The sequence below is a fragment of the Rana temporaria genome, chromosome 11 (genome assembly GCF_905171775.1).
Source record: "Rana temporaria chromosome 11, aRanTem1.1, whole genome shotgun sequence".
Classification (NCBI taxonomy): domain Eukaryota; kingdom Metazoa; phylum Chordata; class Amphibia; order Anura; family Ranidae; genus Rana; species Rana temporaria.
This window is the reverse complement of record NC_053499.1, coordinates 42,619,562-42,645,020: the sequence shown is the minus strand read 5'-3', so window position 1 is coordinate 42,645,020 and position 25,459 is coordinate 42,619,562. Positions and strand designations below refer to the sequence as shown.

General features: G+C 46.5%; 1 protein-coding gene across 1 annotated transcript; it reads left to right on the top strand.

The window, feature by feature from the left end:
* Positions 1-211: 211 nt before the first annotated feature.
* On the top strand, positions 212-24,460 carry SIRT3 (sirtuin 3). The gene is made up of 8 exons (XM_040328438.1): positions 212-559; positions 663-768; positions 3,054-3,221; positions 5,373-5,605; positions 10,240-10,340; positions 15,725-15,886; positions 20,578-20,781; positions 24,168-24,460. The coding sequence occupies exons 1-8, from the start codon at positions 478-480 to the stop codon at positions 24,189-24,191; spliced, it is 1,080 nt and encodes a 359-aa protein (XP_040184372.1). The 5' UTR covers positions 212-477; the 3' UTR covers positions 24,192-24,460.
* Positions 24,461-25,459: the final 999 nt, after the last annotated feature.

The window sequence follows — 25,459 nt, the reverse complement described above, 5'->3', positions numbered from 1 at the left end:
ACGCCATTGTATCTGAATCCGGCCCATTAATTTTAGCCATAATTTTTTTTCCTTTACAACTCCTTTAAGTTTCCAGTAAGGTTGGGGTTAACAAATATAGAAGTAGACAAGAGTTTGTCGCCCCCTGGAGTCAGGGTCCAGCTATGAGCAGATTACACAGACTGGACTGACTGGGAGCCTATTGGTGTGTGCTAAGGGGAGGGACACCACGCTGCACTGACACATGACAGCCCACATAGGAAAACACAACTTTATATACACATACAGATCCTAACATGGTTTCAGAAGGACACAGCACACTGATAAGTAACAGGAGGTGCATACAGCATCATCAGCTTCTACACCAACACTGACTGTTAGGGATTGACCTGTATAATAATACTCAGATTAGGAGACCCACACAGCACACACATTGGGTAAAGTCACATAGACTTTGATATTCTTCTTCCATCCTGCACAAGGACTGATCAGCAAGAAATGAAGGTTTTACTGAACGTTCCCTGTCTGTCTCTATTAAGGAGAGCGGCTCTGGGGTCAGCGAATCCTCATCTGATGACAGGTAACACTGATCTCTCTGTAAGATCCTTGCAGACTCTGCCTTCTATATTTGCTATGTGTACACTTTCCAATCCTGACTCGCTCTCTTTAACTCTTTCACTCAGTGAGAAGGATTTCTGCAAGCCCGTTCCAGCCGCTGCCACACACTGATAGAAATAGAATCTCATGGTCAGCCTTCTGCGTTACAAAGGAATCTCATTTCTGCCATAGGTAAGCAAGAGTGATAACATTATACATAGCTAAAGCTCCTAACGGTCCCTGATTTCAAGGGACAGTCCCTCATTCAGAACAAAGTCCCTCTTTTGTCCCTCATTTTGGTAAGATCTATATAGTTATCATAGGTGTGCACAGCCTTTGGCATTAGGGTGTGCACCCCAAAGCTCAAACACACTCTACCAATCACTCACGATGTTCTTACAGAAAGGGAAGGGGCCAGTAAATGGCATATTTACTGGCCCCTTCCCCCACTCATCCTAAAACATCCGCAGCAACAACCGGTGGGAGAGGGGGGAAACCAGCAGTGCTGTGGAGGGAGCCAGGGCAGTAGGGGGAATCTGTTCTGCACAGGGTGATTAGGGTGTGCCTGGGCACACCCTGTGCGCACGCCTATTATAGTTATATATAATGCACTGATTATTATTGTTGTTATTATCAGGTTTTTTTTTCAGGGGGAACTCAGTTCCACCACCTCTGGCTCAGACCCTTTGGTGCCCGCTCACCACAATCACTTGTAAACACAGAAGTCTGTGTTTACAAGTGGGGGCGCGCGCTTTAAACTTCTTCATGACTTTATCCCTGAAGCTTACACTGACTGCATTCAAGGACACACACTGTAACGGAACCCCGAATGCGACAGGGGTTAACGCTGTTTAAGATATTCCATTCTCGAACCCAAGACAGCTATCGACACTCCACAGTCAGGCAAACAAACCCCAATAACGAGACACACACCTCTGTTTGAGGTTCCACACGAATAGACCCTTTATTGAGAAAATCAGGCTCTTATATACAGTTAGTAACCAAAATGAACAATGACCCAACCCCACCCACAACATTACACAAGGAGCTCCAATACACATCTTTTTGGTAGACATCATGATTCCAGTTCTGACATTCTTTACATGAGCTAATTAACTACAGCTGATAATTCAGACATCTGACCTTTAGGCAGTCTGCTAACTCACAATACACATTTATCCTCAATAGACCTTCACACAATACAGGGTCAATTAGCACAACACGATGAAAGATCCTTAGAAGCCATCCTAGATTCATTTACATCACAGTAGCAGACTTAATTACCACAGCAAACTTTATAGTACACAACAGTCAACACACAATATATATACAATATATATACCACATTAAATCTGACTAGCACAGACCATAGTGGGGTTCTCATTCACCCTGTGCCCCTATTAGAGACACAGGGTGATCTACACATAAGAGGCATCGGGGAGCTTCTGGGTCCCACAGGCCCTTCCGTTACACACACCTGTACCCATACGGATGTCATATTGGGACATGGCTGTGTCTGTGCAGCCATTGTGTAAAGAACACTGGTACACCCCTATGTTGATTAAACATGGCCCTGCACAGGTGTACAGTATAGTATGCACTATGTGAATGAGTGAACCCTTAAAGGGGTTGTAAAGGTAAAAAAAAAAAAAAAAAAATCCTAAATAGCTTCCAGTCCTCCTTCACTTACCTCATCCTTCCATTTTTCTTTTAAATATCCTTATTTCTTCTGAGAAATCCTCACTTCCTGTTCTTCTGTCTGTAACTACACACAGTAACGCAAGGCTTTCTCCCTGGTGTGGAATGTCGTGCTCGCCCCCTCCCTTGGATTACAGGAGAGTCAGGATGCCCACTAACACACAGGTCCTTTTTCTATCTGCAAAGTAGAGAGCATCCTGACTCTCCTGTAGTCCAAGGGAGGGGTCGAGCACGACACTCCACACCAGGGAGAAAGCCTCGCATTACTGTGTGGAGTTACAGACAGAAGAACAGGAAGTGAGGATTTCTCAGAAGAAATAAGGACATTTAAAAGCAAAATGGAAGGCTGAGGTAAGTGAAGGAGGACTGCACTAAGGTAAAGGAAGCTATTTAGGAAAAAAAAATTGTATCTTTACAACCCCTTTAACATAGAAAAGCAAAGGTTGATGTATTAATGCTACTCAAAAAATGTCCTTGTTGGACAAAAAATAGTACAAAATATCAGGTCAATCTACTATGTACCATACAATGCAAAAGTGATTACATTTTTCTTTTTTCTTTTTTTAACCGTATATCAAATAATTTTTATTTTATTTTTTGTTATTGCTATCCCATACAAAGGATTAAACAAAGAAAAAGTAAGATTGAGAATTACAAGCATTTCATTGTGTTTCTAAATATACAAAAAAAGCAAAAGAAATAAGTAAATCAAACACTACAAGAATGATCTAATCTACATACACTGATCACATTTAATGCTATTTTCTCTCTTGGCACAGGTGGAAACAAGCTTACAATGGCATCTTTCTCCACAGAAGAGGATACAGCAAAAGCGAGAAGCTATCGCTCACTGATGTGGCAGACAGGATAAAGCAGGGTGTATACAAGCGTATTGTAGTGATGGTGGGTGCTGGTATCAGTACTGACAGTGGGATTCCAGATTTCAGGTGATTACTGCTGACACTAATCCACAGCCATAGGTCTCTTTGCTTTTATGACCTCCTCATCAGATGCTTTGCTTTGTACTTGAGACACAGAAGTGTGATCGGTTTGACCCTTCTTAAGCCTCGTACACACGATCGGATTTTCCGACAACAATTGTGTGATGGCAGGGTTTTTGTCGGATAATCCGACCATTTGTACACTCCATCGAACAATTTTTTACGGAATTTCCAACAACAAATGCTGGATAGCATGCTCTCAAATTTTCCGACAACAAATGCTGGATAGCATGCTCTCAAATTTTCCGACAACAAATGCTGGATAGCATGCTCTCAAATTTTCCGACAACAAATGTGTTCCATTGCATTATCCGATCGTGTGTACAAAAATCCATAGGACTAAAATCCAAAGTACAAACATGCTTGCTCCGTACCAATGCTAACCATAGCACAACATTAGCAGCAGTTGCCCAAAGGGTGGCGCTAAAGAGCTGAAAAAACACGTAGTTTTGTGTATGTTGGCTGAAAAGGTTCTGCCGTCTGTATGAAGAACAAGTTCACGGCCAACGCCCTTCACACAAAATTCTACGGATTTGTCTGATGGAAATCCGATCGTGTGTACGAGGCTTTAGAATTTGTAATTGAGTTCACCAGAGCTCTGGGAAGTTGGCACACCTGAGTGCTCGCTTATAAGTTGATCAGAGAAGAGGTGTATGGGAGTTCCCTGCTTACTCAGACATTATTAGACTCATGATGTGTCTCTATATGGACCAGACTTAAGGGGTTGTAAGGGTACAATTTATTTTTTTCCTAAATAGCTTCCTTTACCTTAGTGCAGTCCTCCTTCACTTACCTCATTCTTCCATTTTGCTTTTAAATGTCCTTATTTCTTCTGAGAAATCCTCACTTCCTGTTCATCTGTCTGTAACTCCACACAGTAATGCGAGGCTTTCTCCCTGGTGTGGAGAAAGCCTCTTGAGGGGGGAGGGGGCGAGCAGGCAAGTCAGGACACTCTCTACTTTGCAGATAGAGAAAGGAGCTGTGTGTTAGTGGGAGTCTTGACACTCCTGCTCGCCCCCTTCCCCCTTAAGAGGCTTTCTCCACACCAGGAAGAAAGCCTTGCATTACGGGCCCAGATTCTCAAAGGAGACACGACAACGTATCTCCAGATACGCCGTCGTATCTCTGAGTCTGAGCCGTCGTATCTATGCGCCTGATTCTTAGAATCAGTTATGCATAGATTTGTATTAGATCCGACCGGCATAAGTCTCTTACGCCGTCGGATCTTAACTGCATATTTACGCTGGTCGCTAGGGGCATGTACGCTGATTTACGCCTAGAAATATGTAAATCAGCTAGGTACGCGAATTCACGAACGTACGCCCGGCCGACGCAGTACAGATACGCCGTTTACGTTAGGCTTTTCCCGGCGTAAAGTTACCCCTGCTATATGAGGCGTACATGCGGTGTACCAATGTTAAGTATGGACATCGTTCCCGCGCCAAATTTTTAATTTTTTACGTCGTTTGCGTAAGTCGTTCACGAATAGGGCTGGGCGTCATTTACGTTCACGTCGAAAGCATTGGCTTCTTGCGGGTTAATTTGGAGAATGCGCACTGGGATACTTTTATGGACGGCGCATGCGCCATTCGTAAAAAGCATCATTTGAGTGGGGTCACCTAATATTTACATAACACACGCCCACATCTACCACATTTGAATTAGGCGGGCTTACGCTGGCCTATTTACGCTACGCCGCTGCAACTTTCTTTTGAGAATACGGAACTTGCCTGTAGAAGATGCGGAGGCGTAACGTAAATGGGATACGTTACGCCCGCACAAAGATACGCACATCTACGTGAATCCGGACCACAGTGTAGTTACAGACGGAAGAACAGGAAGTGAGGATTTCTCAGAAGAAATAAGGACATTTAAAAGCAAAATTGAAGGATGAGGTAAGTGAAGGAGGACTGCACTAAGGTAAAGGAAGCTATTTAGGGGAAAAAACATTTTTTCCTTTACAACCCCTTTAAGAACACGGGAGTGTAAGGTGGGATTCTGTTCAGGTAAAGCTAGAGACAAAAATATTGTGTTGACCAATACTTACTTGACAGCCATTTTCCCCACTGTATCTTATACAGCTGCCTTTTTCTCCAGGTCTCCAACCAGCGGCCTCTACAGTAAACTGCAGGAATATAATCTTCCATACCCTGAAGCTATATTTGATTTGAGCTACTTCTTGCGTGAGCCTCATGCCTTCTTGCGCCTTTCCAAGGAACTGCTACCTGGACGACACTTTCCCAATCCAGCACATTATTTTCTGCGGCTTCTAAATGACAAAGGGTTATTGTCACGCCTCTACACACAAAACATAGACGGCCTGGAAAGAGGTAACTGACTGTGCAAAAGTCTAGGACATCAATAATAGGAGGTTATTTTCCCAAACTGGTCAGTGAGAAGGTTGTTTAATAGGAAATTACAATAGTTTTCTGTTTAAGAGCAATAAAGGAATGTATAGGCTATGACAGGGGTAGTGAATTAAAATTCACGGGGGTCCGGTCAGAAAATGTTTCTTCTAGCGGAGGTCCGAGTGTCACAGACTAGTCCCCCCCCCATCAGATTGGTCCCCCCTCATCACAAATTTGTCCCCCCTCCTCACAGACTGGTCCTCCCCCCATCACAGACTGGTCCTCCCCCCATCACAGACTGGTCCCCCCCCCATCACAGACTGATCCTCCCCCCATCACAGACTGATCCTCCCCCCATCACAGACTGATCCTCCCCCCATCACAGACTGATCCTCCCCCCATCACAGACTGATCCTCCCCCCATCACAGACTGATCCTCCCCCCATCACAGACTGGTCCCCCCCATCACAGACTGGTCCCCCCATCACAGACTGGTGCTCCCCCATGACTGGTCCCCCTCCATCGCAGACTGGTCCCCCTCCATCGCAGACTGGTCCCCCTCCATCGCAGACTGGTCCCCCTCCATCGCAGACTGGTCCTCCCCCATCACAGACTGGTTCCCCTCCAACAGAGACTGGGTCCCCCCCTTACAGACTGGTCCCCCTCCATCAGACTGGTCCCCCCCTTACAGACTGGGTCCCCCCTTACAGACTGGTCCCCCTCCATCAGACTGGTCCCCCCTCCCCTTACAGACTGGTCCCCCCTTACAGACTGGGTCCGCCATCACAGACTGGTCCCCCCCATCAGACTGCCCCCCATTACAGACTGGTGCTCCCCATCACAGACTGGTCCCCTGCCATCACAGACTGGTCCTCCGCTATCACAGACTGGTCCTCCTGCCATCACAGACTGGTCCTCCTGCCATCACAGACTGGTCCTCCTGCCATCACAGACTGGTCCCCTGCTATCACAGACTGGTCCTCCTGCCATCACAGACTGGTCCTCCTGCCATCACAGACTGGTCCTCCCCCATCACAGACTGGTCCTCCCCCATCACAGACTGGTCCTCCCCCATCACAGACTGGTCCCTCTCCATCACAGACTGGTCCCTCTCCATCACAGACTGGTCCTCCCCCCCATCACAGACTGGTCCTCCCCCCCATCAGACTGGTCCTCCCCCCCATCACAGACTGGTCCCCTCCATCAGAATGGGTCCCCCTCCAACAGAGACTGGGTCCCCCCTTACAGACTGGTCCCCCTCCATCAGGCTGGTTCCCCTCCAACAGACTGGGTCCCCCCTTACAGACTGGGTCCCCCTCCTCCATCAGACTGGTCCCCCCCTCCCCTTACAGACTGGGTCCCCCTCCATAAGACTACCCCCCCTTACAGACTGGGTCCCCCTCCATCAGACTGGTCCCCCCTCCCCTTATAGACTGGTCCCCCCCCTTACAAACTGGGTCCCCCTCCAATAGGCTGGTCCCCCCCCTTACAGACCCCCCTAGATAGTAGACTCCTGTCCTCATAGCAGCACAGCGCAGCACAGCATTTCCCCCTCCCCACAGAACCGTACCTTATTTACACAAGATGTGCAGCGCGGCCGCTCTGGACAATGGGTGGGACAAGTTCAAGGTGAGTGATTGATTGATTGCTAGGACCGCCCACTGCGTAGCAACCAATCACGCTCGTTTTAACTTAAAAAGTCCCGCCCTTTGTTCAGAGTGGCCGCGCTTTTCATCTTATGTAAATAAGACAGGTGGAGGGCGGGTGCAGCGTTCCGAGGGAGAGACAAACCCGCGCGCGGCATGCCTGCCATGCTGTAAACATAGCAGCAGGCGGGCGAGCTGGGGTGAGGACTGAAACATGCAGGCAAACTATTTGCCGAGGCTGCGGTCCGGGCAGTATGGCTACTGGGGCCGGAACCGGACCGCGGTCCGCCATTTAGTGATGCCTGGGCTATGAGGATGGGCAAGGTAGCAGAATGATAGTTGGCTTATTACAATACAGTGTCATTAAATGAATACTTAGGGTTTAGGGGTTAGGGTTTCCCATTGAAAAATATGTCTAGGATTCAGGAATTGGAACAGGGACCTCCCCCAAAGGTCAAAGGTGGGTTCCCAGAGGTCAAAGGTCACAGGACGTGGCTGACCCACCCCCACCAAAGTGTACCGCCTACCCCAACTAAGTCGGGGAATGAACAAGTCGGGGAAAGCATCGGATTGCGTTTCGCAATACATCCTGACTCGGTTTGCGAGTGATGTCTCCCAAAACGAGCAGAATTCAAGCCACAGCGGTGTGCAGTACCGCATTTGGCCAGAGGTGAGGGGGCTCCGGAGCTGATCGGAGCCATTGGTAAACTTTGAAATACTCCATTCCCAAGCCTTTCCGAGTTAAGCTGAGCTGTCCCCGAGCCTTTCTGAGTATTTTTGAATCTCTCCGGCATTTGTATACAGAAGATTAAGTGTATAAAGACTATTAACCCTTCAAAGTCGGGCACCCCTTCCGTAGACTCCCATGTTAAACGGTCATTTCTCCGGTAACGTTGGGGACCCAGTACCGGCCAGCCGTAGTTCCCCTGGACCAGAAACTTGGCACACATGTAGCGCCAGTTCTCCTATACAAGTGTGCGAAGTTTGCTGTCTGGGGAACCATCGATTTTTCAAAGCCGGGCACCCCTTCTATATACTCCCATGTTAAACGTAAGTCTAGTCATGGACACAGTGAGGCATGCACATGGGCACAGTGAGGCAAAGTGAGGCATGCAGATGGACACCCTAGGCTTATTTTCGAGTCAATACGTTTTTCAATTTTTTTTGTGGTAAAATTAGGTGCCTCGGCTTATATTAGAGTATATGCATGACCTTTCCTGGTTTTCCTATGATACATATGACCATATTTTGAATTGGAAATTGTGAAGAAAAGTAGTTAATTTAGATGTAGGCCTTTATTTAACTTGTAGATACAAATATGGCTCTTAAAGCGGATGTGCCATGGGAACAAAATATTAAAAGCCAGCAGCTACAAATACTGCAGCTGCTGACTTTTAATATTAGGACACTTACCTGTCCTGGAGTCCAGCGCCGATCGCAGCAGAGCACGAGCGATCGCTCGTCTCTCTGCTGCTCCCCCCGCCATCCACGCTGAGGGAACCAGGAAGTGAAGCGCTGCGGCTTCACTGCCCGGTTCCCTACGGCGCATGCGCGAGTCGCGCTGCGCCCGCCGATTGGCTCACACGCTGTGTGCTGGGAGCCGAGTGTTCCCAGCACACAACGGGCGACAGACGGGATGTGACGGAATGCCCGTCTTTCGCCCGTAGCGTGTGGCCGGAAGTGGGTGCAAATACCTGTCTTTAGACAGGTGTCTGCACCCCCCTCCCCCCTGAAAGGTGTCAAATGTGACACCGGAGGGGGGGAGGGTTCCGATCAGCGGGACTCCACTTTAGGGTGGAGGACCGCTTTAAGTCTTTTTTAGCAAGAAACCATTGAACTTGAATTTTGACAGCTGAAATCCAATTGGATGGTGTGGCTAACACAACATATTGCACATTATATTTCTCTAGCTTTTGAACATGAGGTCCAATATGTATTATCAATTGCATATTAATAAATGTATTAATCAGATTTACAAAAAAAAAACGTACAAAGAAAATACGTAGGTTTAACCACTTGCTTACTGGGCACTTAAACCCCCCTCCTGCCCAGACCAATTTTCAGCTTTCAGCGCTGACGCACTTTGAATGACAATTGTGCAGTCATACAACACTCTACCCAAATTAAATTTATATTTATAAATTAATTTATAATTTTTAAAATGTATAATTTTTTCCCCCACAAATAAAGCTTTCTTTTGGTGGTATTTGATCACCTCTGCGGTTTTTATTTTTTGTTAAAAAAATAATGATTTTTTTTTTTTTATTATATGCAAACAGGTAATTTTGCTCCTTCATTGATGTACGCTGATGTGGTGGCACTGACGGGTGGCACTGGTGGCCACTGAAAAGTGGTACTAAAAGGTGGCATTAATATATGGCACTGATGGGTGGCAGTGATGAGCACTGATCGGTGGCAGTGATGGGCACTGATGGGTGGCAGCACTGAGGAGGCATTGATAGGTGGCACTGGTGGGCATTGATAGGTGGCACTGGTGAGCATTGATAGGTGGCACTCTTGGGCATTGATAGGTGGCACTGGTGGGCACTGTGGGCAATTGCAGTGGTTACTGGCGGAACACGAGGCAGATGTGCCTCCTTCTTCCTCTTGGGACCGATGTCCCTTTCACATAAGCCGGTGATCGGCTTTTTTTTCTCCTCGCGCTGTCAGTGTGGGGAGAAAAAAAAAACAATTACTGGCTTTTGTTTACATCACCTGATCAGCTGTCATTGGCTGACAGCTGATCACGTGGTAAGGGGCCGGGACCGACCCCTTACTCGCATCCGTGATCACCCTAATCTCAGTTACTCGGGTGATCGCAGAGCACGGGGGGCGCGCAAAGGGGAGGACATCTATTGACGTCCTCCCGGCATTTGGGGTCCGCGCTGTAGGCATCATTCGGCTATGGCGCGGGCGCCAAGTGGTTAACAACAAAAATATTGGAGCCTTTTTATTTTTTTTATCTTTCAGTGGCTGGGATTCCAACAGAAAAAATGGTGGAAGCTCACGGCTCTTTTTCTTCAGCCACGTGTACCATGTGCCTGAAAGAATACCCGGGCAAGGCCTTTCAGGTAAGTGATTGATGGTTGAATGTATCGTCGTGTTTCCGTGTAGCAAAATCTACCGTGCCATTTAGTATGGTCCACTGTCCTATAGATATATTAAAAATAGGTTGTAAGAAAGCCCAAAGAAGGCTTGAGCACAGCATTTGCTTTATCCCCAGATATACTTGCTTACTCTATAGTACATTTCTAGCCCTTCCCTGATTTTCTGCATCCCTCAGTTTAAAACATTCTTAGGAGGTACACTATATGATTGATTTTTATCTATTTTTAATCATTTTTAAAAGGAATCAGTTAACTATTATGACTCTATACCCTGTAAACAGTCATTTCAGAAAAAAAAAAAAAATCCTTTACAACTCCTTTAACCACTTGCCGACCTCCTCATGTACATATACGTCAGCAGAATGGCACGGACAGGCACATGTACGTACTCGTACGTCCTCTGCTTGACGTGGGTCGGGGGATCGGGACCCCCCCCCCCCGTACATGCGGCGGTCGATAAGCCTCGGGGAGCGATCCGGGACGACGGCGCGGCTATTCGTTTATAGCCGCCCCGTCGCGATCGCTCCCCGGAGCTCAAGAACGGGGAGAGCCGTGTGTAAACACGGCTTCCCCGTGCTTCACTATGGCGGCGCATCGATCGAGTGATCCCTTTTATTAGGGAGACTCGATCGATGATGTCAGTCCTACAGCCACACCCCCCTACAGTTGTAAACACACACACAGTGAACCCTAAATGTTACAGCGCCCCCTGTGTTTAACTCCCAAACTGCAACTGTCATTTTCACAATAAAGAATGCAATTTAAATGCATTTTTTGCTGTGAAAATGACAATGGTCCCAAAAATGTGTCAAAATTGTCCGAAGTTTCCGCCATAATGTCGCAGTCACGAAAAAAATCGCTGATCGCCGCCATTAGTAGTAAAAAAAATAAAAATGCAATAAAACTATCCCCTATTTTGTAAACGCTATAAATTTTGCGCTAACCAACCGATAAACGATTATTACGATTTTTTTTTTACCAAAAATAGGTAGAAGAATACGTATCGGCCTAAACTGAGGAAAAAAACATTTTTATATATGTTTTTGGGGGATATTTATTATAGCAAAAAGTAAAAAATATTGCATTTTTTTCAAAATTGTCGCTCTATTTTTGTTTATAGCGCAAAAAATAAAAACCGCAGAGGTGATCAAATACCACCAAAAGAAAGCTCTATTTGTGGTAAAAAAAGGACGCCAATTTTATTTGGGAGCCACGTCACACGAGCGCGCAATTGTCTGTTAAAGCGACGCAGTCCCGAACTGTAAAAACCCCTTGGGTCTTTAGGTAGCATATTGGTCCGGGGCTTAAGTGGTTAAAACTGTATGAAAGCATGATGAAATAAAATAAGCAATTAAGAGAAATGCAAAGTTTATTATTTTTGCAGATCTGGCTTAGAATGTCAGATTTTTCAGGAAAGTATGTAGTTGCCCTTTAACTATTTGACATCTCGGTATGTGTCATGACTGTACCCTCTGTTAACCTTTAGACTGCCTGTGATGTATACCATGCAACATGGCAAGTACCCATTGATCTATGAAATAGGTTATAGCAATCAATGTGTTAAAATATGCTCAAGCTTACAACAGCTGTTGTGAACTTTGAAGTGTACACAGTGGCCTTTGTGCTACCAGTACAAATAATCAGGGCAGCTATACAACCACCAGACCCAATCTACAAAGTGTAATCAGAATCCCCCCTCAACCCAATTTTGTCTCCAGCACAAAGGTCTCTTTAGATCTCCGATGTCTCTACAGAGAACCTGTTATCATTTGTGTATACGGTCATATCCCAGCCCCCTGGTAATAATAATACAATTAACCACTTAAGCCCCGGACCATTTTGTTGCTAAATGACCGGGCCACTTTTTGTGATTCGGCACTGCGTCGCTTTAACTTGCGCAGTCGTGCGACGTGGCTCCCAAACAAAATTGATGTCCTTTCCCCCCCCCCCCCCCCCCCACAAATAGAGATTTATTTTGGTGGTATTTAATCACCTCTGCGGTTTTTATTTTTTGCGCTATAAACAAAAATAGAGCGACAATTTTGAAAAAAAAAAAAAGTAAATAAAAATATTTTTTACTTTTTGCTATAATAAATATCCCCTAAAAATATATATAAAAAAAATGTTTTCCCCCAGTTTAGGCCGATACGTTTTCTTCTACATATTTTTGGTAAAAGCAATTGATTGTTTCGCGCAAAAGTTATAGGGGTAGATCCACAGAGCGAGTACGCTGGTGTATCTACTGATACGCCGGCGTACTTTCAAATTTCCCGCGTCGTATCGTTGTTTTGAATCCTCAAAACAAGATACGACGGCTTCTGGGTTAGATCCGACAGGTGTACGTCTTCGTACGCCTTCGGATCTAAGATGCAATACTTCGGCGTCCGCTGGGTAGTGTTCACGTCGTTTTCCGCGTCGGGTATGCAAATTAGCTATTTCCGACGATCCACGAACGTACGAGTGGCCGGCGCATTTTTTTACGGCGTCTGTAGTCGACTTCTTCCGGCGTATAGTTAAAGCTGCTATTTCGTCGCGTATAGTTAGACTTGCCATGTTAAGTATGGCCGTCATTCCCGCGTCGAAATTTGAATTTTTTTTTTTGCGTAAGTCGTCCGTGAATCGGGATGAACGTAATTCACGTCTAAGTTAAAAAAAATTACGTCGTTGTGACGTCATTTAGCGCAATGCACGGCGGGAAATTTAGAAACGGAGCATGCGCAGTTCATTTGGCGCGGGGACGCGCTTCATTTAAATGAAACACGCCCCCTAATCGTCGATTTGAATTCCGCGCCGTTACGCCGCTTGAAATACACTACGCCGCCGTAACTTACGGCACAAATTCTTTGGGGATTCGAACCGGACTAATGTAACTTACTCACATACGCTGCGCCGATGTATTTGTATGTGAATCTACCCCATAGCGTCTACAAAAAAGGGGATAGTTTTATGGCATTTTTGTTATATATTTTTTTTTTTTACTAGTAATGGCGGCGATCAGCGTTTTTTTTTATCCTGACTGCGACATTATGGCGGACACATCGGACACTTTTGACACATTTTTGGGACCATTGTCATTTTTACAGCGATCAGTGCTATAAAAATGCACTGATTACCGTGAAAATGACACTGGCAGTGAAGGGGTTAACCACTAGGTGGCGCTATAGGGGTTAAGTATGCCCTAGTGAGTGTTTCTTATTGTAGGGGGGATGGGCTACGTGTGACAAGACAGTTATCACGGCTTCCAATTACAGGAAGCGGTGATCTCTGTCATTGTCACTAGGTTTACATTAGCATCTCCCCGCTCTATCTCTCCGTGAGACGATCGCGGGCATTGTCAGCAGGGTCCCCGGAACTTTTGTCCCCATTGGAAGTTTTACTCCATTCCTGTTCTGGGGATAATGCAAAATGTGGGATTTTTATTTAATTCCACTTTCAGTGATCATGGTTAACATAACAAATCGAGAGAGTGAAGCTCGGTAATCCCCCTTTCACACTTATAGGACTTGTCCCATGATTTTGCACTGCAAAATCGCATTACAAGTCATTCTCCATGATTTTCAATGACTACCATGAGCACGGGAGCTGGCGGTCACGGCACAGGCTCTTTAGAAACAGTGCGATCATGCCCTTTCTTCAGTGCGCATGCGCTGATGACTTAGGCGCAATTGTATATAGTAAATATCTCCTAAACCGTGCAAGTTTAGGAGATATTTCTAGTAACTACAGGTAGGCCTTAGTATAGGCTTACCTGTAGGGAAAAGTGGTGTGTAAGGGTTTACAACCACTTTATTAATACAGTGGAACCTCAGATTATGAGCATAATCCGTTCCAGGAGAATTCTCGTAATCCAAAGTACTTGCATATCAAAGCGAGTTTCCCCATAGAAGTCAATGGAAACGAAAATAATTTGTTCCGCATTGACTTCAATGGCATGCAATACTGCATGCGGCCAGAAGTGGGGGGCGACGGAGAGCCTCGGAAACAGCCGCAAAGGCCCGAGGACACCTCGGCTGACCTTGGCAAACCTCGGAAAGACCGAGGTTTGCCAAGGTCAGCCGAGCTGTCCTCTCCATGCATTTCCGAACGGCGCCGATCGCCTGCGATCGGTGCTGTTTGGCTCCGGCGCCCCCCCCACCTCAGACCAAACGCGGTACTACACACCGCTTTGTCCTGAATCCTGCTCATTTCGTGAGACAACACTCGCAAACCGAGTTAGGATTTTTTTAAATACAGTTCTCGTATTACGAAACGCTCGTTAAACGCGTTACTCGCAATCCGAGGTTCCACTGTACTTGAAGTCATACATTTATATGTATTTGGTATTTATTATCTTAGTGCCATTTTATCTTCAATACATTTAGTATGAGATTTTTAAATAATGTTGTACAATGTATACGGATAAAGATATTTATACATTTTTATTTATAGTATTGTTTGATAAACATTTTGCAGCCATCATGGTATGTCCAAAATCAACAGGAAACCCTCGATTCTGTAGTGCGAAGGCGAGTGCAAAGTGTCAAAAATTGGAAAAAAGGGCTCAGCAGTGAAAGAGTTAAGAGTATCTGTGTTGTCCATTCAGTAACAGGTTGAGCGGATAGTATGACCCTCCAATGCATGTACTTAACCAGGGCCGGTGCTACCACTGGGCAAACTAGGCAGCCTCCTAGGGGCGCCCTGCTGCCTAGGGGGGCCCGGCCACTGGTGTTCCTACTCTCTTCTCTCTGCAGCAAGTAACTAAGTCTCAGCATCCGCAGGCAGCCGCTTCTCCATCCGCTTTGATGGGCGCTTGTGAGGCTGCATTTGATGGGCACTTGTGAGGCTGCATTTGATGGGCACTTGTGAGGCTGCATTTGATGGGCGCTTGTGAGGCTGCCTTTGATGGGCGCTTGTGAGGCTGCATTTGATGGGCACTTGTGAGGTTGCATTTGATGGGCACTTGTGAGGCTGCATTTGATGGGCACTTGTGAGGCTGCATTTGATGGGCGCTTGTGAGGCTGCCTTTGATGGGCGCTTGTGAGGCTGCATTTGATGGGCGCTTGTGAGGCTGCATTTGATGGGCGCTTGTGAGGCTGCATTTGATGGGCACTTGTGAGGCTGCATTTGATGGGCACTTGTGAGGCTGCATTTGATGGGCATTTGATGGGAGTTTCATTAAAAAGGTGGGGTATACATGGGCAAAGAGGGTGGAGTCGGGGGTGGAGCCAAAGGGGGCGTGAAAATTAGGTTTCGCCTAGGGTGTAAAAAATCCTTGCACCAGCCCTGTACTTACCTTCCTTCTGTCCCCCCGAAGCTCAGAAGAGAGAATATAATTAAACCATCTTTCTGTTTCCCGTCTTATATTACAGGATCCTGTGCTGGAGTCTCAAGTCCCTCGCTGTTCAGCATGTGGTGGTCTCATCAAGCCTGACATTGTGTTTTTTGGAGAACAGCTTCCCGCTCGTTTCTTCTTGCACCTCACCGACTTCCCCAGGGCAGACCTTCTAATTGTCATGGGCACCTCTCTAGAGGTCAGAGCGCTGATAAAAGGTTCTCGGGACCTTTATTATCGTTATTTTGCATAGAACTAATAGCCGCCCATCACCTAGCTAAGAAAATAATATACATTGACCCCATATGAAATACTGATGGATGCCAGCCTATGTAAGCCATCAACAGACTGCAGTGGGCTTCCATTTCTTTATATTGACGTTGATTTATTAACCACTTCAGTACCGGCCCATAGTCAAATGACGTCCACAGAGGGGATCTCCCATCCCGGGTGGGCGTCATATGACGTCCTGGGCTCTGTGAGGGGATATCTGAATGATGCCTGCAGCAAGAGGCATCATTCAGATATCATTATTTGCCGGCGGGGATTCTGCGCACCATAAGAACGATCGTTCTTGTAGGCGGCTGGAGGGGACATTCCCCCCCTCCCGCCGCTATCCGGTGCTTCCCCGGGCTCTCCCGTGCCATCGGGGGCCCGAAGAAAGAATCGTGCAGCGCCGGATGGGATGCATAGAGATGACATCTCTATGACCGTCGGAGGCCCAGGCGCGATGTGATGACGTCACGCCAGGGTGCCCAGAAGTAAACAAAGCCGCGATTGCGGCTAGTAAGCATGAGATCGGTGAATTTTTTTTTTCACGATCTCATGCTTTCCAGCCTGGAGGAGAGATGTGAGGTCTTATTGGCCCCGCATCTCTCCATAAAGAGGACCTGTCACACATTATTCCTATTACAAGGGATGTTTACATTCCTTGTAATAGGAATAAAAGTGATCAAAAAAAAAAAAAAGGTAAAAAAAAGTGTAAATACAAATATATATATTTTTTTATTTATTTATTTTAAACGCCCCTGTCCCCAGTAGCTTGCGCTCAGAAGCAAACGCAAACGTAAGTCCCGCCCACGTATGCAAACGTCATTGAAATTTATGGAGATTTTTAAGTAAAGAAGTTTGGCGCCATTCCATGAGTGTGCGCACTTTTAAAGTGTGACATGTTAGGTATCTATTTACTCGGCATAACATCATCTTTCATATTTTACAAAAATATTGGGCTAACTTTACTGTTTTGTTATTTTTTTTTGTAATTCCTGAAACCATTTTTATTTAAAAAAAAAAGGCGTTTCAAAAATTATTGCGCAAATACCGCGCAAGATAAAAAGTTGCAATGACCGCCATTTTATTCCCTAGGGTGTCTGCTAAAAAAAATACATATCTAATGTTTGGGGGTTCTGAGTAATTTTCTAGCAAAAGAATGATGATTTGTACATGTAGGAGAGAAGTGCCAGAATAGGCCCGGCATGGAGGTGGGTATAACAGCCCTGTATGGAAGGGGTTAATTAAAGAAGTTGAGCATGTTTACTTTGCAAAGTGAAGGAGGTGAAGCCATGATAACTTTATTCATCCAATCATTTGTCAGCAAAAATCCTGTTTTTTTTTTTTTTCTTCTTCTTCTTTAATACGATTGTGTATTCATTCAAAGTACATTTTCAATCACCAAGCTCTACTACTTTAGTAAAACAGTCCCACTGTGTTGATGAAACAAAACCCTTTTGCTTAGTTAGCATTTTCCTCATGTAGAAATATACGGTATCTCACAAAAGTTAGTACACCCCTCACATTTAAATATTTTATTCTATCTTTTCAAAGGGGTTGTAAAGGTAAAAAAAAAAAATCCCTAAATAGCTTCCTTTACCTTAGTGCAGTCCTTCACTTACCTCATCCTTCCATTTTGCTTTTTAATGTCCTTATTTCTTCTGAGAAATCCTCACTTCCTGTTCTTCTGTCTGTAACTACACACCGTAATGTGAGGCTTTCTCCCTGGTGTGGAGAAAGCCTCTTGAGGGGGGAGGGGGCGAGCAGGAGTGTCAGGACGTTCACTAACACACAGCTCCTTTCTCTATCTGCAAAGTAGAGAGCGTCCTGACCCTCCTGCTCGCCCCCTTAAGAGGCTTTCTCCACACCAAGGAGAAAGCCTTGCATTACTGTGTGGAGTTACAGACAGAAGAACAGGAAGTGAGGATTTCTCAGAAGAAATGAGGACATTAAAAAGCAAAATTGAAGGATGAGGTAAGTGAAGGAGGACTGCACTAAGGTAAAGGAAGCTATTTAGGGGGGAAAAAATGTACCTTTTACAACCCCTTTAACCCCTTCCATACAGGGCATTTTCACCCCCTTCCTGCCCAGACCAATTTTTAGTTTTCAGCGCTGTTGCACTTTGAATGACAACACTGTACCCAAACGAAATCTCTTTTTCCCCCCCCCACAAATAGAGCTTTCGTTTGGTGGTATTTGATCATCTCTGCGGTTTTTATTTTTTGCGCTATAAAAAAAAAAAAGCCGTCATTTTTTTAAAAAAACACAATATTTTTTACTTTTTTTATTTAATAAATATCAAAAAAAATTAAAAAAACTTTTTTTTCCCTCAGTTTAGGCCGATACGTATTCTTCTACATATTTTTGGTAAAAAAAAACAACGCAATAATCGTATATTGATTAGTTTGCGCAAAAGTTCTAGCGTCTACAAAAAAGGGGATAGATTTATGGCATTGCGGCGAACACATCGGACACTTTTGACACGTTTTTGGGACCATTCACATTTATACAGCGATTAGTGCTATAAATATGCACTGATTACTGTGTAAATGTGACTGGCAGGGAGGGGGTTAACGCTAGGGGGCGCTGAAGGGGTTAAAATGTTCCCTAAAGTGTGTTCTAACTGTAGGGGGGGGGCTCACAAGGGGAGGAGACCGATGTGTGTTCCTCTGTACTGGGAACACAGCATTGGTCTCCTCACCTCTGACAGGAGGTGGATCTGTGTGTTTACACACACAGATCCACACTCCTGCCGTGATCACCGGCAACCGCGGCCGCCGGGCACGTGCGCCGGATCACGAGCGGTGCCGCTCACGCCCTAGATCGCCGGGAACAATATGGAACATATGACGTCCAGCCGGATCGAGGGAGGGTTCCTGCCGGTGTCATTTTACAATGCGCCAGTAAGGAAGGGGTTAAGAAATGACACTTTGCTACAATGTAAAGTAGTGAGTGTGAGTCAGCTTATATAACAGTGTAAATTTGCTGTCCCCTCAAAATAACTCAACACACAGCCATTAATGTCTAATCCGCTGGCAACAAAAGTGAGTACACCCCTAAGTGAAAATGTCCAAATTGGGTCCAAAGTGTCAATATTTTGTGTGGCCACCATTATTTTCCAGCACTGCCTTAACCCTCTTGGGCATGGAGTTCACTAGAGCTTCACAGGTTGCCACTGGAGTCCTCTTCCACTCCTCCATGATGACATCACAGAGCTGGTGGATGTTAGAGACCTTGCGCTCCTCCACCTTCCATTTGAGGATACCCCACTGAGACTCAATAGGGTTTAGGTCTGGAGACATGCTTAGTCAGTCCATCACCCTCCTTTAGCAAGGCAGCGGTCATCTTGGAGGTGTGTTTGGGGTTGTTATCATGTTGGAATACTGCCCTGCGGTCCAGTCTCCAAAGGGAGGGGATCATGCTCTGCTTCAGTATGTCACAGTACATGTTGGCATTCATGGTTGCCTCAATGAACTGTAGCTCCCCAGTGCCAGCAGCACTCATGCAGCCCCAGACCATGACACTCCCACCACCATGCTTGACTGTAGGCAGGACACTTCTGGTCTTTGTACTCCTCACCTGGTTGCTGCCACACACGTTTGATACCATCTGAACCAAATACATTTATTTAGGTCTCATGAGACCACAGGACATGGTTCCAGTAATCCGTGTCCTTAGTCTGCTTGTCTTCAGCAAACTGTTTGCTGGCTTTCTTGTGCATCATCTTTAGAAGAGACTTCCTTATGGGACGACAGTCATGTAGACCAATTTGATGCAGTGTGCGGCATATGGTCTGAGCACTGACAGGCTGAGACCCCACCCCTTCAACCTCTGCAGTAATACTGGCAGCACTCATACGTCTATTTCCCAAAGACAAACTCTGGATGACGCTGTGCACTCAACTTCTTTGGTCGACCATGGTGAGGCCTGTTCTGAGTGGAACCTGTCCTGTTAAACCGCTGTTTGGTCTTGGCCACCATGCTGCAGCTCAGTTTCAGGGTCTTGGCAATCTTCTTAGAGCCTAGGCCATCTTTATGTAGAGCAATCAATTCTTTTTTTCAGATCCTCAAAGAGTTGTTTGCCATGAGGTGCCATGTTGAACTTCCAGTGACCAGTATGAGAGAGTGAGGCCTCGTACACACGACAGAGATTCTCGGCAGAATTCGCCGAGAAACTCGGTCAAAACCCGGATTCTGCCGAGAATCTCTGTCGTCTGTACAGTTTTGGCTCGATGGAGCCGCCGAGGAGCTCGACGAGAAAATAGAGAACATGTTCTCTATTTTCTCGTTGGCCGCGTTGTTCTATAGGAGAAGCCGGCCCGCCGAGCTCTTCGGCGGCTTCATCCCAAAACGAGACGAGGAACTCGACGTGCCAAGCACGTCGAGTTTCTCTGTCGTGTGTACGAGGCCTGAGAGCGATAACACAAAATTGAACACACCTGCTCCCCATTCACACATCAGACCTTGTAACGCTAACGAGTCACATGACATCGGAGAAGGAAAATGGCTAATTGGGCCCAATTTGGACATTTTCACTTAGGGGTCCACTCACTTTTGTTGTTATGGGAAAACATACAGCAATAGTTAATATACAATGTAAAACTATATGTCTGGTTTACAGGTGGAACCATTTGCCAGTTTGGTGTATGCAGTCAGTCGTTCTACACCACGAGTTCTTATAAATCGAGATAATGTGCGACCGTTTTTGGACACTTCAGATGGACTCAATGTAGTGGAGCTTGGAGAAGTCACCAGTGGAGTGAAGCATTTTGTACAATTGCTGGGCTGGGAGCGTGAACTTGACGAGCTAGAGGAACGTGGCAAGGTAATGTAAAAAAAAATTAAGTGACAATAGACAATGTCCTTATTCTCCAAAAATAATCACATACACTGCTCTATGCATCCCTTAGTCCAGGGGTCTCCAAACTGCGGCCCGGGGGCCGGATACGGCCCTTTCCTTGCCTTGGGGCACTAATCCTCCCACTGATATGAGACACTATTTTGACATCTAACACCAACAATGGGGCACCATTTCTTCTACTGACACAAATAATATAGCACAATTACGCCCTATGATACCAAAGATGGGGCACTATTCCTCTGAACCGAACACCAAATGTGGTGATGTTTACTCCCACTGATGCCAGAAAAATTCCCACTCCCACTGGCCACGATCCGGCCCTCCTAAAGTCTGAAGGACGGTAAACCGGCCCTTTGTTTAGAAAGTATGGAGACCCCTGCCTTAGTCCATCTCAGGCAGACTGGCTATGTTCCCACATACAGTGGGACCATGGATTATGAGCATTACCACCATCTAACAGCAGCAAATAAAGAATTTGGAGGAGGCTGGGAGCAATAAAACACAACATATGTCATCGGCACACTAAGACCCCTTTCACACTGGGGCGGTTTGCAGGCGCTATTGCGCCAAAACTAGCTCCTGCAAACCGTCCTGAAACAGTGGCCGCTGTTTCTCCAGTGTGAAAGCCCCAAGGGAGCGGTGCACTAGCAGGACAGGAGAAATAGTCCTGCTAGCCGCATCTTTTGGAGCGGTGTGTATACCGCTCCTGCCTATTGAAAGCAATGGGACACCGCAAGCAACGTGCCTCTGCAGAAGCGCTTTGCGGTGGTTTTTATCCCTTTTTCGGCCGCTAGCGGCGGTAAAACTGCTAGCAGCCAAATAGCACCGTAAATAAGCGGTAAAACGCCACGGCACCTACCGCCCCAAGTGTGAAAGGGGCCTAATGATCTCCAAAAAAGGGTCTTGCGCTCTATTTGATCACATCAAAGCTAAAACAGCGACTTTTCAGGGCCACACAGGACCCCTTCATCAGACATTTGAGATTATTAGTGTGTTGGGTGTTTCCAGTTTCCAGCCAGTGGTCTCTACAGCATCCACTTACCTGACAGCCATTTCCAGGATTGTGTGCATTGGGAATATTTATTTTGGACTTGAAAGCAATAGAAGGTACTTTTTTGAGTTAGGACTACATACCTCAATATCTCTTTTTTAAGCCAGAGTCTAAAGGAGTTGTAAAGAAAAAAAATGTTCACCTTAATGCAATCTATGCATTAAGGTGAAAAAACATCTGATGATGCCGCCCCCCCGAGTCCCCGTTTTACTTACCTGACCCCTCGAAAGTCCCACGATCGGTCCCGAGACCCTCTTCGCCGATCAGCCTGGCCGCTGATTGGCTGGCGTTGCTGTCAAACACATCCAGTGACGCGGTGCGCCGAGGGGCGGGGCTGAGTGATACAGTGAGCAGCTACGGCCACTCGCTGTATCACTGGAGCGCGCCCGCAAGGACTCATCACCATGCGAGCGCTCTTGCATGAATGTGATGAGTTCTTGTGGGGAGGACCAGAGACAGACGCCGAGGGACCCCAGAAGACGTGGATTGGGGCCACTCTGTGCAAAACGAACTGCACAGTGGAGGTAAGTATAACATGTATGTTATTTTAAAGAAACTTTTTTTTTCCCTTTTTATTGACCCTTTAACCACTTACGCACCTTCCCGCCCAAGCCAATTTTCAGCTTTCAGCACTGTCGCACTTTGAATGGCAATTGCGCGGTCATGCTACACTGTACCCAAACAAAATTGGCGTCCTTTTTTCCCCACAAATAGAGCTTTCTTTTGGTGGTATTTGATCACCTCTGCGTTTGTTTGTTTTTTGCGCAACAACTAAAAAAAGACTGCAAATTTTGAAAAAAAAAATGAGTTTTTATTTTTTTCTGTTAATTTTTTTGTAAATAAGTAAGTTTTCTCTTTCAATTACGGGCACTGATATGGCGGCACTGATGGGCACTGATGAGATGGCACTGATGGACATCGATGAGGTAGTACTGACGGGCACAGATTAGGTGGCACTGATTGGTGGCGCTGGTATGCGGCACTGATGGGCACTCATAGGCGGCACTGATGGGCACTCATGGGCGGCACTGATGGGCACTCATGGGCGGCACTGATGGGCACTCATGGGCGGCACTGATGGGCACTTATGGGCGGCTCTGGGCACTCATGGGCGGCACTGGGCACTCATAGGCGGCACAGATGGGCACTCATAGGCGGCACTTATGGGTGGCACAGATGGGCACTGACAGGTGGGCACTGGGCATGGATGGGCACTGTGGGGTGGCACTGATGGACACTGTGGGGTGGCACTGATGGACACTGTGGGGCGGCACTGATTTACCAATGTTGCCAGTCAGTGCCCATTTGTGGGCACTGATTGGCATCTTTTTTTTTATGTTTTTTTATTTTTTCCCCAGACTTTTTTTTTTTTGCCCTTCCCTGGTCCAGGGTTTGCTTCCCTGGTGGTCCAGTGTGGCGATCCGAGGGGGGGCTGCGCTGATAAACAATCAGCGCGAACCCCCCCCTGTCAGGAGAGCCGCCGATCGGCTCTCCTATACTCGCGTCTGTCAGACGCGAGTGAGGAAGAGCCATCAACGGCTCTTCCTGTTTACATCGTGATCAGCCGTGGTTGGACACGGCTGATCACGTGGTAAAGAGCCTCCGTGAGAGACACTTTACCTAGATCGGTGTTGCGGGGTGTCAGACTGACACCCTGCAACAACAATCGCCGCGATGTGCGCCCCCGGGGGCGCGCATCGGCTCAGAGTCCTGAGGACGTCATATGACGTCCAGTCAGGATTCTACAACCACTTTGCCAACGTCAATATGTCATTGGCGGGCGGCAAGTGGTTAAAGTCACTTTAAAGCGGAGCTCCACCCTAAAGTGGAACTTCCGCTCATAGGAACCCTCCCCCCCTCCAGTGTCACATTTGACACCTTTCAGGGGGGAGTGGGGTGCAGATAAATGTCTAAGACAGGTATTTGCACCCACTTCCAGGATTCCTCCCTGAGGGGATTCTGTGGGTAGTTCGTCACTCCCTGCCCCCGCCCGTTGTGTTCTGTGAAACACACGGCTCCCAGAACACAGCGGGGACCAGTGAGGACGGCGCTGCGCGATTCGTGCATGCGCTGTAGGGAACCGAGGATGGCGGTGGAGGCAGCAGATAGACGAGCGATTTCTCGTCTTCTGCTGCAGATGTCGCTGGACTCCAGGACAGGTAAGTGTCCATATATTAAAAGTCAGCAGGTGCAGTATTTGTAGCTGCTGGCTTTAAATATTTTTTTTTTATTGGCGGAGCTCCACTTTAAATCAACTGACCAGATAGACAAATATACTGATACATTCCTCTTGTTTCAGAACACAGAAGATCATCAAGCATGAACTGTTTGTAGTGAAGACCTAAGTACGGTGTAATTCAGGAATAAAGGGTGAAGAAATGTTACTGTATACAATAGTAATAACTAATGATAAGTATGTGTGTAATAGAACTTATAAATGGAGCTACTATGAAACTGTGAGAAGTGCTTTAACTATTGGTAATAATTGAAAGAAGTAATACTGTATATATGGTCTGTCAATGTGCCTACTTACTGTACTCTTTACCTCAGCAACTGTGTTTTTAAATAAAAATTCAAAATGTATTAATATAATGGTAGCAATGTATTGCTGTATTTACTCTCACAACATTAGTGGTAACTCACTAATTATGCCCCGGTGAAAGTAGCAGTCACTATATTCATACAGTACATTCACCTGCACGTTCACTCCTTCAGCCCTGGTTCACACTGGGTACGATTTGGAACGATTTGAGATGCGATTTGACATCTCAAATCGCATCTCAAATCGGCGGCAATTGTCGGCAATGGCACTGTCCTAATCAGTGCGACACCGCATCTGCGATTTCAAAAAGTAGTTCCTGTACTACTTTTTGCGATTGCGCATTTTTTAATTCGCAGCAGTGTGAACCTAGGCTCAAGCAACATTCACCGACATCTATTCCTCTTGAAACGTGGTGGAGGTTACCAGGACACAGGTGTGAGATCACACATCATGTGCTGCTTGTTGAGGCTACTTTCACAGGGGGGGGGGGGGTTTACCGCTGTTATATCAGTGCTTTTTGTCCGCTTTTAACCCCCGCTAGCAGCCGAGGAAAGGGTTAAAAGCACCCAAAAATCGCCACTGTCGAAACGTTTTGCAGGCACTTCGGCAGCGCTCCCCATTGATTTAAATGGCAGGTACGGTTTAGGAGCGGTGTATACAGCCCTCCCAAATATGCTGCTTGCAGGACTTTTTTTTCCCCCCGTCAGTCGCTATTTTTAGAGCCAAAATGCCTGAAAATGGCCCCAGTGTGAAAGGGGTCTTAATGCTGTGTATGCACATGTCCAAGCTGCCGGGTGGGGCAGTGATGTGAATTAATATGTACCGTATTTATCGGCGTATACCGCGCACTTTTTTGCCCTGAAATTCAGGGCAAAATCGTGGGTGCGCGATATACGCCGATACCCGCGCCGAGTTTGAATCACTGCGCCGGCATATACCGAGCGCAGTACACTCGAGTATAGTCGGGCAGGCTCGGCTCCTCTCGCGGTCATGTCCTGGACGTACAGGACGCACAGGACGTGACCGTGAGAGGAGCAGAGCCTGCCCGA